At 36.6% G+C, this 13,420-nt stretch overlaps 2 protein-coding genes across 2 annotated transcripts; both read right to left on the minus strand.

The window, feature by feature from the left end:
• Positions 1–170: 170 nt before the first annotated feature.
• LOC111494804 (60S ribosomal protein L14-2-like) lies at positions 171–1,691 on the minus strand. The gene is made up of 5 exons (XM_023144794.1): positions 1,577–1,691; positions 1,373–1,474; positions 764–893; positions 575–687; positions 171–476 (listed from the first exon to the last, which is right to left on the minus strand). The coding sequence occupies exons 1-5, from the start codon at positions 1,577–1,579 to the stop codon at positions 423–425; spliced, it is 402 nt and encodes a 133-aa protein (XP_023000562.1). The 5' UTR covers positions 1,580–1,691; the 3' UTR covers positions 171–422.
• Positions 1,692–3,054: 1,363 nt separating this feature from the next.
• LOC111494727 (kinesin-like protein KIN-10A) lies at positions 3,055–9,959 on the minus strand. Its single transcript, XM_023144699.1, has 8 exons — positions 9,874–9,959; positions 9,697–9,782; positions 5,657–6,309; positions 5,263–5,418; positions 5,072–5,179; positions 4,881–4,991; positions 3,684–4,784; positions 3,055–3,600 (listed from the first exon to the last, which is right to left on the minus strand). The coding sequence occupies exons 3-8, from the start codon at positions 6,293–6,295 to the stop codon at positions 3,358–3,360; spliced, it is 2,358 nt and encodes a 785-aa protein (XP_023000467.1). The 5' UTR covers positions 6,296–6,309; positions 9,697–9,782; positions 9,874–9,959; the 3' UTR covers positions 3,055–3,357.
• Between the last annotated feature and the right edge of the window lie 3,461 nt (positions 9,960–13,420).

Consider the following 13,420-nt stretch of genomic DNA (forward strand, 5'->3'; position numbering starts at 1 on the left):
GAGAGTAATTTAGGAAATGATCATGGGTTGAAAAGGAAAATCTCATCGGTATGAGGCCTTTTAGGAAAGCCCAAAGCAAAGCCATAAGAGCTCATACTCCGATAGAAAGTTGTGATTCTTTAACAATTAACTCATAAGAACTCCTCACCTTTCTAGTATCACTTCCTCCAACAAATGAAAGACCAGAATTCGCATTCAAGCCATTTAAACATAAGGGGCTTTTACAAAGAGGATGATAAAGTGATAACAGTTGAAATCCAAATAAGAAATTGGCGTATTAAGATTAAAAATGGACGAAGTTGAACACAATGACTTAAAGGCAATGATACTGCTACAAAAAGTTTGGATCTATAAATCAACGACTTATAGATGATAAAGAAAGTTGACAGCAAAATGGGAAAATCCATTGAAAAAATGAACCTCTAGGCCTCGGCCTTCTTCAACTTCGAAAGCTCTTGCCTAACCAATCCAGCCCTCTGCATAAACCAATCAAAGCCCATAAGGATATTAGCAATTGTAATTAAAAAAAAAAAAAAAAAACAGGAAAATGAAAAAGAAGATAATCAGCACAAACCTTAATCTTGGCCAACATAAGCTTGAACCTGTCGAAGTCGTTGAGAGAGGCTCTTCTCTTCTTAACAATCAATTTTCTGCCCCATGAACTATCTTCCCATTTCTTCTGAACATCTGAATGGATACAAAAACACTTAAAGCACAAGCAACAAAAACTAACAGTAAACGCTCATGACAAATTGCAGTATACCCCCAGCTTTCATGGCTTCGATCAGCTCCTTCTTCTTAGGGACCCTTTTAATATCAATTTTGATATCTGTCAGGGAGAGTCTCTTAAAGTTCATTTGAGATCGCTCCATATCAGGGGCATCAACCAGAGCCTGGAAAACACAAAAATTAGCTAGTCAAGCTCATGCAAATGATTTAACAAAATTTTCCATGAAGAGACTAATCAATGAGAGATTAAAAAACCAAATTGATAGAACTATCATTCTAAAAAAAAAATGGTTGCAAATTACTACAAAACATACAAATAATACTTCTGTAGATAAGCAACAAAACACCAAGTTGTATACATTAAAAGAACACTTGAATCAACTAATGGAGAATGATCGAGAAGAAATGACAACCACCATTATCAAGTTCTTAAAGAAAAATCAAACTTTCATAATTTCAAATGTCAAACCTAAAAATGATATTCAGAAGGCATAATAACAACACAAAAACAGTTCAATATCTAGCAGTTTCAGCACTGGACCGTATAATACGAGTACAACGTAGCAATTATGAAGAACTTACAAAACCAGAACGAACTATAACACTACATAAAAACTGTTGATTACAGGAAACGAATGCCTACCCGATTCTGGTCGATAACATCAACGATGACAACGAGCTTTCCGTAGTCTTCACCGTAGTTGACGAGGGCAACCCTTCCGATCTCGACATACCTCTTAAACGGCTAAACAAGCACAACCAATGACCAAAATGAACAGATTGAAACGATCACGATGAATGTAGAGTTACAAGAAAAAGAAGACGCGATTTGCAGAAAGAATCTCACCATTTTCGCGGCTTGTTTGACGTAAGCAACTGTGAGAGCAGCGGCGCGATAGAGGGGAGAGGGAAGAAGGTGGTCTTCCTGCTCTTTATAAGAGCTTCTATCTAGGGCTCGGAATTAATCGGCTTCATAGACCCATTTTGGATAGGCAGAAATTGGGCCATCGAAGGAAGTTCAAACCCAAATCCAAGGCTTTGTTTTGGGCCTTCGAGGAAGTTTAGACCCAAATCGACGGCTTCGTTTTGGGCCGCAAGTTTAGCCCAAATCCCAGACTATGTTTTGGGCCTTCGAGGAAGTTTATGCCCAAATCCTACTTTGTTTTAGGCCATCGAGGAAGATTAGGCCCGAATCCCAGGCTTCGTTTTGGACCGTAAGTTAAGCCCAAAACCCAGGCTCATTTTGGGCCGTAAGTTTAGCCCAAATCACATGCTCTGTTATGGGCCCTCGAGGAAGTTTTGGCCCAAATCCAATTCTATGTTTTGGGCCTTCGAGGAAATTTAGGCCTAAATCCCAGGCTTTGTTTTGGGCCATTGAGAGTTTAGACCCAAATACCAGGCTTCGTTTTGGGCCAGGACTTTAGCCCAAATCCCACTCTTTGCTTTGGGCCATCGACGAAGTTAAGGCCCAACCGAGACTTTGTTTTGGGTATACGAGGAAATTTAGGCCCAATCCAAGACATTTCTTTGGGCCTTCGATAAAGTTTTTAGGCCCAAATTCCAGGTTTATTTTGGGCCGTCGAGGAAGTTTAGGCTCAAATCTCAGACTTCATTTTGGGCAGGAAGTTAGCCCAAATCGCACTTTGTTTTGGGCCTTCGAGGAAATGTTGGCCCAAATGCAATACTTTGTTTTGGGCCTTCGAGGAAATCTAGGCCGAAATCTAAGATTTGTTATGGGCCTTTTAGGCTCAAATTCCAGGCTTCGTTTTGGGCTGGAAGTTAAGCCGAATCCCAGTCTTTGTTTTTGGGCCTTCGAGGAAATTTAGGCCCAAATTCAAGACTTATTTTGGGCTTTCGAGGAAATTTAGGCCTAAATCCAAGACTTTGTTCTGGGCCTTCGAGGAAGTTTAGGTCTATATCTCAGGCTTCGTTTTGGGCCTGAAGTTTAGCCCAAATCGCAGGCTTTGTTTTGGGCTTTCGAGGAAGTTGAGGCCCAAACCCACAACTTTGTTTTGGGCTTTCGAGGAAATTTAGGCCCAACTCCAAGGCTTTATTATTTTGGGCCTTCGAAGTTTTGGCTCAAATCCGATGTTTTATTTTGGGCCGCAAGTTTAGCCCAAATACCACTTTGTTTTGGGCCTTCGATGAAGTTTAGGCCCAAATCCATGACTTTGTTTTGGGCCTTCGTGGAAGTTTTGGCCCATATCCAAGACTTTTTTTTAACCTCATATTTCAAAATTTTATGATAATTGAGCAATGTTTAGTTGCATATCGGTGTGCTATTTAGTATTCGTGTGCGTACATAAATCTTTATACACTCCAAGCCATCCCCATCCATCAGGCCAATTCAATTTCCTATTAGAAGAACAATGGGAAGGAAGAACTCAAAATAATGATCTTCAGAGTCCAGTACAACAAAAATGCCACAAAAAAATCTTCCCCTTTCCTTCTCTTACTTATTGTTTCTTACAGTGCCGAACGGTGTCGCGCAGATAAAGCCTCGGCAATAGGCCATCGCGTTGCTGCGATTCGTCGTTCGGCGTGACGGGCAGCTAGCTTGTTCTCCTTTGAGCACAATGGAAAATGCAAGAAGGCCTAACATAAAAAATGTCCCCCTTCCCTTCTCTCTTAGTGTTTTCTTACAGTGATGAACGGCGTGGTGCTAAGCCTCGGCAATAGGCCATCGTGTTGCTGCGATACGTCGTTCGGCGTGACAGGCAGCTTGTTCTCCTTTGAACACAATGGAATTGGACTCAATGGCACAACATCATCAACACCTCCTGGGCTGTTCACTCCCCACTTTACTGCTAGCTTTATAGGCTGCAGCATTGCCTCTTCATTCTCTGCTAATACAGCTCCTCCCTTCTGGTTCTGAAACATAAACAAAAAAGAACCTAAGGATCATATTCAAAACGGGCAATGTTATATAGAGTGTTCAGATGTTTTGTTCTTACCGTCATGTCTGATAGAATTTGATGTGAAAGCTCTCTCTGGTTTCCACAAAGAGTAAATATATTTTGAATTCTCAATTTTCTCGAGAACGCGGTGTCCTTAGAGTTTTCATCGTCGTTTATTAATCCGATGCCGATCTCCGATCTCTCCTTGAGATTCTGACTTGTTCTGTTCATAACTGTACTCACTACTCTCTTTTCTTCTATTACTTCCTTATCCTCTTCATCTTCTGCATCGTCTTCCTCTAACACAGTACTTAGGCATACTCTATCACTGTCCCTAAACCGTGATGAAAACACATCGTGATCAACCAACTCGTTCACTTTCTCTAGTAGGCTTTGGATACCATTGTTGGTAGACAGTTGATAATCCATACCGGCGATGATTGGTTCTTGATCATCCATGTCCAAGTCCATGGACTTCACCATCCCTGCATCTGCACTTGCATAAACTCCTCCTAAGAGCCTTTTAGCAAGCCTGCAGCCATCCATGTCCCTTGATTTGTTTACAACATCATTGCTTGTTTCTGCATTATTCCTTGAAGTCAATAGTCCAGTTTCGATTTCTTCCAAACGTCGTCTCAACGTTTCGACTTCGTGTTGCTGCTGCAGTATCCTCTCTTCCATTCTTTTCCTTTCCAATTCAACAAATTCATGAGCCATTCTCTGGCACTCCTCCAGCTTCCTCTCCAACTCAAGTTTCAGAATTTCGGTTCTTTCGTTCACCTTCGAATTGATCTCTTCCTCGCTCGTCCCCGATCCTCTCGAGCCTGCTTGCTCGAGCCTAGCTCTCAATTCTGCCACTTGTTCTTCTTTCTTCAAGAGTTCTCTATGTGCCTCATTTCTCTCTTTTTCTCTGAGTTTGTTCTCCTTTTGTAACTTGAAGATGAAATCATCCATTGCTGCAATTCTAGATCCCAGAATAACAGCAGAAGCAGACTCATCAGCACCACATTTATCCTTCGTCGGCGTATGCGGACCACGGACGATGCATTTGGCTTTCGCACCATATTCGAGTGTCGAGATCGTCTTGTGTAATTCCTTGGGATCAGGACTGGCACATAGAATCATCAGAATTTTGGATTTATCATCCTCAAAAGAATCCTGGAGATAGATGGATGATAGATCCAATCAAATCAAATCAATCTTATAAACATATTCTGAGCAAGAACAATAAGAATTCTAAGCGTGGAAAGTTACCTGCAAAAGCATTGTCAATTTACTGTCTCTAAAAGGCACATGAGAATCACCATTGGCAATTGATTCAACCACTCTTTTCAGTGCAATGTTACCTTGATTTATCTTTGCTGTCTGTGATTTAGGGGAGCAACTATTTAGTTCTTTAAAACCACAAGGGGGGTTAGGGGAGGTGCTGTTTAAACAATTTTCACCTGCATTTTTGCCTCGAATCCAACTTGGCCAGCTTGCTCTATATTTTCAGAACCAGCCATATCGACAAGCATTAGGCGCCCACCGACAGTCGGCACGTCGAGGATTATCTATGAAAAATCCAGAAGATAGCAAAAAGTTATGAAAATTTCACCATCTAGACAAGGAAGACAGTTCAAAAGCTCAAACAAACCATGCAATGGCTTCTTGAACTTCTCTCATTACAGAGTGTACTTTTAACAATCCTTCTTTTCTCCACTTTCTGAATCTCTTTGGAAATCTTTCCTGCTTCATTACCAGATAGATAAGTAGCATTCTTTGCCTTCTTCCCCATCACTTCAAGCTTCACCTGCAATAACAAAATGGCTTCAAGCTTCCAATTCCATAAGAACAGTCCAAACTATATATATATATATATATATAACTTAGAAGTACAAGTAAATCAAACCCAATGGAAATTTGAAAAAGCTTCACATTTCTTGAATGAAAATTATCAACGTTCTTTCACAAAAGCAAAGAACTAAATCTAGACATGGAAGAACAGAGACCAAATAGGCAAGAAATTAGGGATTCTGATCATATTTTACCTTAGAGGCACTGCCCTTAGGCCAGCCAAGCCCTAGCCCTCCACCAGAATTACTCGTTAGAAGATCGTATATTTCTTCATTATAAATCTCCAGCACCGTAACTTGCACGAACATTCCAACTCCCAACCGCTCTCCGCCGGCGGCTTCACTTTCGACGTCGCCTAAAATGTCCTTCAGCGACCGATACACAATCCCGGGCTGTTTCGCACAGCCAAACATGGTGTGGCTCTTGCCGGCGCCAGTGGGTCCGTACATCATAATCGTACATTTCTCCCCCAACTTAACGCCGTGAATCCTCGCTTGGACGAACTTCTTGTAAAACGTATCGAGATCTTCCTCTTCCGACAGAGAAATACCATCGAGGCTGAAATCGCGGTACCCGAAATCGGCCCGAACCCGAACGTTCTGACCGTCGGGATTGATCTGCAGAATCGAAACCGGTTTTTCTTTCCGGTCAGGATATTCTCGGATCCGGCCGATTACTTCTACTGGGTGCTCGGATTGGGAGTCTTTAATGGCGGAGTTGGGGAAAGGGGATGGATGTGCCCTAGGGGTATGAAAATTGAGCCGCTTCGCTTGAGGAGTTCTCAATTGGCTCATGTGACTTTGATTTGATTTAGAAGACGGTGTTGGAGCCATTACAGTAAAGAGAACTGCAGAAGAAGAATTATCTGGATTTGATTTCAAGATTGATTTGCAGATCACTAGGGTTTCAATCGAGGGGCTTCAAGATTGGATGAAAGGAAGGACGAGGAATTAGGGGAGCTACAGGGGAAGAAGAAGAAGAAGAACCGTTGAAATGAGAAAAAAAGAAGAAATGGAAAAGTGCAAAAATCGTAATGATCATTTTGAAGTTCAAACAAAATATAGCCGTTGCGACTTCCTAACGTCCACTTTTTACATACTTAACAGCACATCACGCACAGCCGCTTTTTGGACTAATTTCGTTATTTTTCTTTTTCAACTTTCAGATCAAAATTTAAAAATAAATAAAAACTTTCAAATTTTATTGATGAAAATCAATTTGTCTATAAAACGGGAAATGGAACTAATGTCTTGCAAAATAGGAGAAATGTGCCCAACTGTATTGCTAAGTCACCTCCACTTTGATACTCAGTTTAGTTATTCAGTCTGTAAATATCGTTGACAGGAGATTTAAAGGGTTACATTCCGTTTTAATTGGATCACCTTACGCTATTGGTCATTTATGAGATCGTTTGTCATGGGGGATCTTAACCTTAGCTCGATCTAATGGGAGACTGATGTCACAATCACACTCTTGCGATTGTGCGGCATTCACTTTCCAACTATAAGTGAGCTAAGCCAATTCGTTCTTACGTCGCCTAGCGACATATGCTCGAGTCTCTAGTTTCAATTTAAGAAGAAGGTTTTAGAACATGAGGGCATAGAGAGATTTTTGAAAGAGACATTATATAGGCAAGTAAGAGAGTTCACAATATGCAACTCATATCCCCTATAGTACATTTTAGGCATTTCATGTCTGTCAAGTTTAGACATGATTTTTCCAAAACGTCATACTTCTTAGAAATACAAGAGTAAACACTAGAACATGGAAAGATATAAAGGGTTTGGCTTGTCATGGGCATGCGGCCATGGACAACACGCCTTGGATGAGCATGAACGTGACAACTGACTCCCTTTGGAGTCTCAACCTTATTTGACCATAAGTGCCTTGCCCAACCTTTATGGGCAATTTTCTCAACTAAGCAACGCTAATACAACAATTGTTATCCATTTTCGCCTGCATCTAGCTTTTTCAAATTCTTTGCAATTCAAACAAAATGCAATTTAAATGCGTCAACAACCTACTCCTAATTAACACTTAAAACTATGAGTCATAAGTACTTTTAGAAGAATTAAAAACACGTATCTATGGCTAATTTGCACTTAGGTAAATCAAGAACAAAACTGTGTTAAAAAACTGTTTTAGAAATTGAATTCAAATGCTAAAACAAGGCTTACAACTTATAGAAAGAAAATAACAACAATAAAGAATATAAAGGAAAACGGCAACTACAAACTTGAATGAAACACTAAGAATAGAACTTTCAGTTTATTCCATGTGTTTTAAGAGTCTTCAAAATGGAGCTTATATAGAACTTTAGGGAGATTCGATATGTGTGTGAAGTGTAGCCGATCAAAATTTCTTGATTTGAGAAGATTTGAAGGAGAAATTTCTAAAAATACGTCAAATCCTAGAATTGGGGAGATAAATGAATGAGGTTATATTCAATGAATTTCACATGTTGCCCATTTACTCAGTTTTACAAATAAAAGCTCAAACACTAATATACTTGTTTTTACTTCAATTTACCTTTAAACAATGTGAAATATGACAATAGAGATTTACTTTATGAACAATAACCTAAATAACACTTGTAAATGAGCGTAATCATAAGGTCCAGTGATGTTCTTTACTTTAAGGATCCACAACCAATCAAAAAGTTACACCTACGAGGGAATGACAAGAGACCAACTCCAATCAAATCTCATAGGCCAGTTGTCCCACAGCCACATTCACTCCCCACTCTGTGTAATGTAATGAGGTCTCTACACTCCTGAACCCTCCAACTTTTATCTAGCAAATCCATTAATTTCAAAAATAAAAAAATTAAGCTATTTAATTTTTTTTATCTAATTGATACTAATGAAAAATATTTAATTTTTAAAAATATGGTTGTACATATATTTCTGGATCTACTAGTGAGCACAAAACTACCTTAATGGTGCAATACAGTTTCCTTTTAAATGCGTCAAACGCGCTTTCAGCTTCCTTCCTTCCTTCTACATAGGTGCAAGAAAGTTTGGTAAGGAAGAACGATTTAATAGGAATAAATAACCAAAGCTTGGACGCTTTGAAATTAACTAGGTAAAAATCATTAACAATCTCAAAAATATTTTTATTATAATAATGAGTTTTACATAAAAAATAAAAAAAAAAAATTGGTTTATTCCATCATTTTATAATATTTTCAGTCTTCTTTAACTAACCTTTTTTTATTAAAATAAAAACTAAAATATTTTCTGAACATTCTTTCCATATGTCTACCGTTTTCTTCACTCCATCCACTCTACGCAAACTCCACAAAGATCAATTAGCAAAACAATTATGGGAATATAATTCAACTAATAAAAACCTAAATCTTAAGCTAAGTATAAATCATTGACTCTAAGGCCACAAGTTCAAATTCATTCAGCATTTTTTTTTTTTTTTTGAACTAAAAAAAGCAAGAAAACAATTAAAACCAAAAACAACAAAAAAGTAAGATCAGTTTCCACTTTATAATTGAGTGTTGACCGGGAAATTTTGTGTGACTTTTTCAATCAATTTAGGGAAAAGTATTTACATTTAGTTGGTAATTTTATGGGGGGAAGACATACCTATTTTATTTTTGGTTTTCCAAAAACGAATTCTACATATTGCTTTAAAAGATAATAGAAGCATAACCAAAATTTTAAAAGGTACAAATGTGTTTGTAATGTGGTGAAAATTTAATAAAAGCAAACATAATTTTAAAAATAAAAAACCTATCGCAACACTAAAGTTTCGCCGTGGTGATGGAATCCTCCAGAGTTTCTTCCAGAAAGAATGATTCTAAAATTAATGGCGGTTTCCTTTCAAGTGAAGTTAAAGACAGAAACAGAGAAAATTCGCTCGGATTATATAAGGCCATAACAAGGTCTTTGTGAAAGAACTTGTTAATGCATATGACGGAATCGAGTATCTGATCATCCAACATTCTTCCACAAAGTATGTTTACAAGATTAATGGCGGTTTCCTTCCAAAGAAAACAAAGCAATATATCGATGGAAACGGAAAAAAATCGCATCGAAAATCGAAGGACGATACAAATTCTAAATTGGCACGACAGAGGAACGAACCTTGACAGCAATGGCTGCCGTGCCGACTAAATAAAAGATGATCGATCGAACCAATCAAACACGAGAGGAATCATACATCGATCCACATATAACTAAATAAATTCGCAAGGCGCACAATATTTTAACAGCGTACGTACCTCAATCATCGTGACTCCGTTTTCAAATGCAAATATCGATGATTGAGGTACAGACCTGCATTTCAGAAACCGAAGCAACCAAATATCTGAAAAACGGGAGCAAAATAAGAGAAGTATTATTATATAATCATATTAGAGATGGAAAGAGAACTGTGCGATTACAGAATTAGAACAAACCGAACCGATTCTCCGTTTCCGAACTCAGTCCTATACATTGATCAGTAATAGATTTCGCTACGCCGATATGAAAATCAAGAGAACATAAAAGAAAGAGGAAATTTCCAGAGTATGTTTAGTGTGAGAGAGAAAGAGAGAGGAAACTGGTCTCTCATCTCCCATCCTCCTTGCAGTTTTGAGAAATGGGAAATTTTAACGGAACCTAGAAACTAAAATTTTACATCCAATGAAATGACGCCACGTAAGCAGTCACATTTTAATCCACCGAGCGAGCTGGGCCGGGTTAACAATCCCAGGCAAGTGGGCCCCCTCCATCTTCAAGATGCTTGCCACCTCAACATAGCTCTGATTTTCCTTTTCAACACTAGGCGCAGCGGCGGCTTCCGGCTTCGTCCTCTTATACTCGGCTGGCCGCGAGCAAGTCATTCCAACGGCTTCACTTCTAGCCGGCTCGTATTTCTCCCCAAACAAAGTGCCTTTACTGAGAAACTCGTGAGCCAAGTAGCCAGCCAGAAGGCGATTCGAAGCAACGGAGTCGGCTCCCGCAGCTTTCGGCTTCACAAACGCCTCAACTTCCTTCCGCTTCCTAGACGCCCCAGGAGGCAACATGGTGGTGGTGGTGCGTGGGTGAACACTACTCATCTTCAGCCTTAGATCATGCCACGTGGCACTACAAAATGGTAAAATCGTAAATTCCCACTCCTAAAAAGGTTCACCCGTCAAATCACTAGAGTTGGACGTTTCGGACGTAACAAATTTTAAATCGTGAAAGATAAGAGGAAAAGGACAAAAAAGAAAAAAAAAAGAAGGAAAAAACTAAAAAAGGAAAATAATAATAAAGGACTTGGTGCGGTTAAAAAAAAACAAAGAAGCAGAAGCAGACGGTGAATGCCAGTAACTTTAGCAACGAAAAGGGTGAAAACGTAAATTCCGAAGGTAAATCCAAGAAATTTTAAGAGAGAAAATGGTTTGTTCAAACCGAATCCGAAACGTCGACACGACGGAATCGGATCCAGGGGCGGCGATTGTTGCGGCGGCGATGGATGAAAATACGGCCAGATTTAAGCACCGATGGCGGTCTGGAAAGTCGCCGCCGTAGACGGCGAAGGAAAAAGGAGAACCTAGGGTTCTAGGGTTGAGATTAATATAAAGAGAGATTGAGAGAGCGAGAGAGGAAAACGGAAAGAGAGAAACAAAAAGGCGAAAATCTGAGAATATATATGGGCGAAGAGAAATGAGGGGAACTGGTGGTTCTTGATTATATTTGGTGTGAACTTATGAAACTACCCTTATTGTTTGTACAAAATTACTGGATTTGCCATCGGGTGCACGAAATGACAGGAATCTCCCTGCTACGTCGTCGTTTTAGGCTTTAGTGGACGGAAGTACGATTTTCTAGCCCCGATTGGTACCATTCTAATTTTAATGATATAGCCCGATAAATATAAATACGATATTCTTTCATTTATTTAATCAATTTCCAAAAAGAAAAACGTGCAATTAATTCACGTTTATAGCGAACTAATTATTCAAACTGAATTTAATGAGCTAAGAAATCAAAAGTCAAACCAGCATTAATAATATGAAAATATATTTATTTTAAGAATGAAAAATTATAATAATTTGATTTTTTTAAAAAAAAAAATTAATATAACCACACGAAAATAGATCTTGAACAAAAAAAAACAGCATATCTCATATAATAACTTAATAACCGTCTTTCTTAATAAAGAAAGATTTTCCTCCATTATTTTATTATATAACAAAAAAAAATATTAAGATTAAGAGATAAATGGAGATGGAAGGATTTATTTGATAATAAATATTAATTAATTTTTTAAAAATACGTAAAAATTATTTATTTTAAGCTATAACTCAAACTATAAAGAAAGTGATGAAGATTTCATGACCATACCTAACGCGCTAACATTCATGATATCACCAAACAAATTTTCTTTTAAATGATTTTATTGACATAAAAATCACATAAATTAATATGACTTTTCTATTCATGAAATTATTGTATAATTTGTATGATTATTATTTTATTATAATCTTATAATTTATAATAGATTATATATACATGTTTTTATGTATTAAAATAAAATGATTTTAAAATGATCTTATAATTTATTTTTGTGCACTGGAATTTTGCAATATCTTACTTTGAGAATCTCCGCATTTTAAATCATATAAATCTAAAAATGATTTTTAAAAATAAAATCCCACCATGATCATAAATGCATCATCATCACAAGAATCAAATGAAATATAAGTTCAAGATTCATTTTGAAGATGTCGAATATAATATTGTCCATTGTCTCATTTATTTAATTGAAAAAATATCTTCTACTCCCTTATTTCTCGTTAGACGTAGAATTTTCGTATAAATAAAATAAATATCTCTAATCAAGATGTAGTAAACGAACACGTATATCACCTCGCACGAACATAAGTTTATAAGAGGATAAGGCGTATGTGAAGTTTACAACCTACGCGCCATTTGACCATTTTGAACAAAAATTAGTGAAAAATAAAATAAAATTAATCTCCAACTATCTTCTTCTTTCTTTCTTTATTATTTATTTATTTATTTGTCATGGACATCTAACGACTCCTACTTATTTAATGACTCAACGCGTAATATAAAATAAGAAAAGCATTTTCCAACCACTTTTCATACATATTGAAGCTGCAACTTGCCGGAATTTTCTCTCTCAACTATCATATTCTCTCACTAAAATTATTATTATAAATTGTCTTTCAAATTTAATATATTTATAATTAATATTATTAAATATAAATTTTAAATTTTTATAGTCAATTAAGTCTCTACTTTTAATGATTTGTTCTAACAAAAAATAAAAAAAAAATAATAATAAAATAAAAAAATTTTAAAAATTAAAGAGTAAAGTCATAATTATGTTTTTTTCATGATATAAACGAAATTTGTATTTTAATATAGAAGTAAATTTTAACGGTTCAGATTAACCAAATTTGAACCCAATTTCGAAAAATTGCGCGAAAGGTAGCCAGATCGGGATTATACCAAACTATAATGATGGCTATTATGTGGGGTACGGCTTTTAATTATTAAATAATTTTTTTAGCCAAGCGTAAAAATTTCATATATTTAAATTATTATTGAATTAATTAATTAGAGAAAAAAAATAGTCATTTTGGGTCTAAATAAATAAATTCTATTGAGCCCAATTTCATATTGGGGAGCTTTAATTAATAATGGAATAATAATTAATCCACTTTTGACCTAAAATTCTGGCATAAGAAATTATAAAAATATGATCCATAAATGTCCTTATCCATGTCCCAATCTTAGATTATTTGTTTTTTTTATTCATGTCATTTTCTTCTAAATTTTTTCTAATTCAATTAATATATAAAATTCATTTTTAAGTACAGACTATCAAAATTTTAAAATACTAGTTTTATTTTATTTTCTATTTTTAAAAAATAATTGTAAAATTTAATATTATGGATGGCAATTGCTCATCGCTTAAACAAGATAAGATCAGACGAATCAGCAAGA

Source organism: Cucurbita maxima, unplaced genomic scaffold (genome assembly GCF_002738345.1).
Source record: "Cucurbita maxima cultivar Rimu unplaced genomic scaffold, Cmax_1.0 Cma_Scf00020, whole genome shotgun sequence".
Lineage (NCBI taxonomy): Eukaryota > Viridiplantae > Streptophyta > Magnoliopsida > Cucurbitales > Cucurbitaceae > Cucurbita > Cucurbita maxima.